This window comes from Carlito syrichta, unplaced genomic scaffold (assembly GCF_000164805.1).
Source record: "Carlito syrichta isolate Samal-C Ts95f unplaced genomic scaffold, Tarsius_syrichta-2.0.1 Scaffold303679, whole genome shotgun sequence".
NCBI lineage: Eukaryota > Metazoa > Chordata > Mammalia > Primates > Tarsiidae > Carlito > Carlito syrichta.
In genome coordinates, this window is record NW_007247775.1 from 232,518 (window position 1) to 233,971 (window position 1,454).

The window sequence follows — 1,454 nt, forward strand, 5'->3', positions numbered from 1 at the left end:
AGCCACCATCTGCCCGGTTCCTGGCCAAGTGTGGCCCCACAGCAGCTGCAATTCCCACAACAGTAGGGCCACCTGAGGGGCCTGGGGCACATGCAGGGCTGCGGGGAATAGGACTGAGGCGCTGAGGTCAGCGCCTATCGGCCCCAAGCCTGCTGGAATGCCAAGCAGATCCAGTGTGGGAGCCCATGGTGGGTGTTTCCTAGCGGGGAAGGGGCCCGGCAGCGTCTCCTCTGAAGTCTGCTGCTGCCGTGACACTGGTGTCGGCCCCAGGACATGTCCAGCCTCATGCACACCATCTACGAGGTTGTGGACACCTCTGTCAACCACTGCTCCAGCAGGAGCAAGACCCTTCGTGTGAAGCTGACCGTCAGCCCCGAGCCCTCGAGCAGGAGGAAGGAGGGGCCTCCTGCCGGTCAGGGTGAGCCAGTCTGGGTGTGCCAAGCTGGCCTGGCACCCTGCGGGAGGTCCGACTGTGTGCTGGTGGGTGGAGAGAGGAGTGGGGGAGTGAGGAGTGGATGAATGAGAGATGGCAGAGTGAATGGATCGAGAGGGCGAAGAATCATTCAATGAATGAATGAATGAATGGATGCATGAGTGAGAATGAATGAACGCGTGAACGGATTGATGAGTGACTGCATTGGGTGAGTGAGGAGGGATCGAACAAATGAACGAATGAGTGGGTGAGGGAAGGAATGGGCATACATTAATGAGTGGTTGAATGAATAAGTGAATGCACAGGTGAGGGAATGAATTAACGAATGGTGGATAGCTGAGTGAACATATTAATACAAGAGTGGATGCATGAGTGAATGAATGAGTGGATGGACTGGTGAGTCAATGCATTAAGGAGTGAGTGGGTGAGATCCACGAATGAATGGATAGGTGAGTGAGTCAAGACACTAAGGAGTGAGTGAGCGAATGCACGGGAGGGCGAGGCAATACGTGAATGAGCGAGTGACTGAGTGCACAGTGAATGAAGGTGAACGAATGAACGGGAGGGTGAGTCAGTATATCAAAGAGCGGGAGGGTGAGCGATAGGCGAGCGAGTCAGCGCATTAACGAACGAGTGTGCCAAAGACCAGGTGTGTGAGGCAAGACACTGAGTGAGGAATGAATGCGTGAGCGAGCGAACGAATGAGTGGCTAGGCGAGCCAGCGCATTCATGAGCGAGTGAATGAAGGGACAGGAGAGCGAGCCAACACACGGAGCGAGAGAAAGAATGCACGGTGAGTGAGTGAACGGACTGGGAGAGCAAGTCAGTAATTCACGGGGAGTGAACGAGTGCACGAGTGAGCGAAAGAACGTGCGGGCAAACGAGTCGCTGCGCTCATGTGAATGAAGTTAATGAGCGAACGGAGGCATGGGGAGCGAACGCGTGAACGCATGGACAGGTGAGAGCGCGCACCGCTCCCAGCCGTGCGTGAATGAGTGGGCGCGCCGCGCCGGATCGAGGG

The 1,454-nt window shown here is 56.2% G+C and overlaps 1 protein-coding gene across 1 annotated transcript in view; it reads left to right on the forward strand.

The window, feature by feature from the left end:
• Nucleotides 1–1,454, forward strand: part of NKD2 (naked cuticle homolog 2) — a 6,028-nt gene that overhangs the window by 2,357 nt on the left and 2,217 nt on the right. Inside the window, exon 5 of the mRNA XM_008059057.1 lies at nucleotides 271–418. Within this exon, the coding sequence (XP_008057248.1) occupies nucleotides 271–418 (148 nt within the window). The remainder of the gene's footprint in view (nucleotides 1–270; nucleotides 419–1,454) is intronic.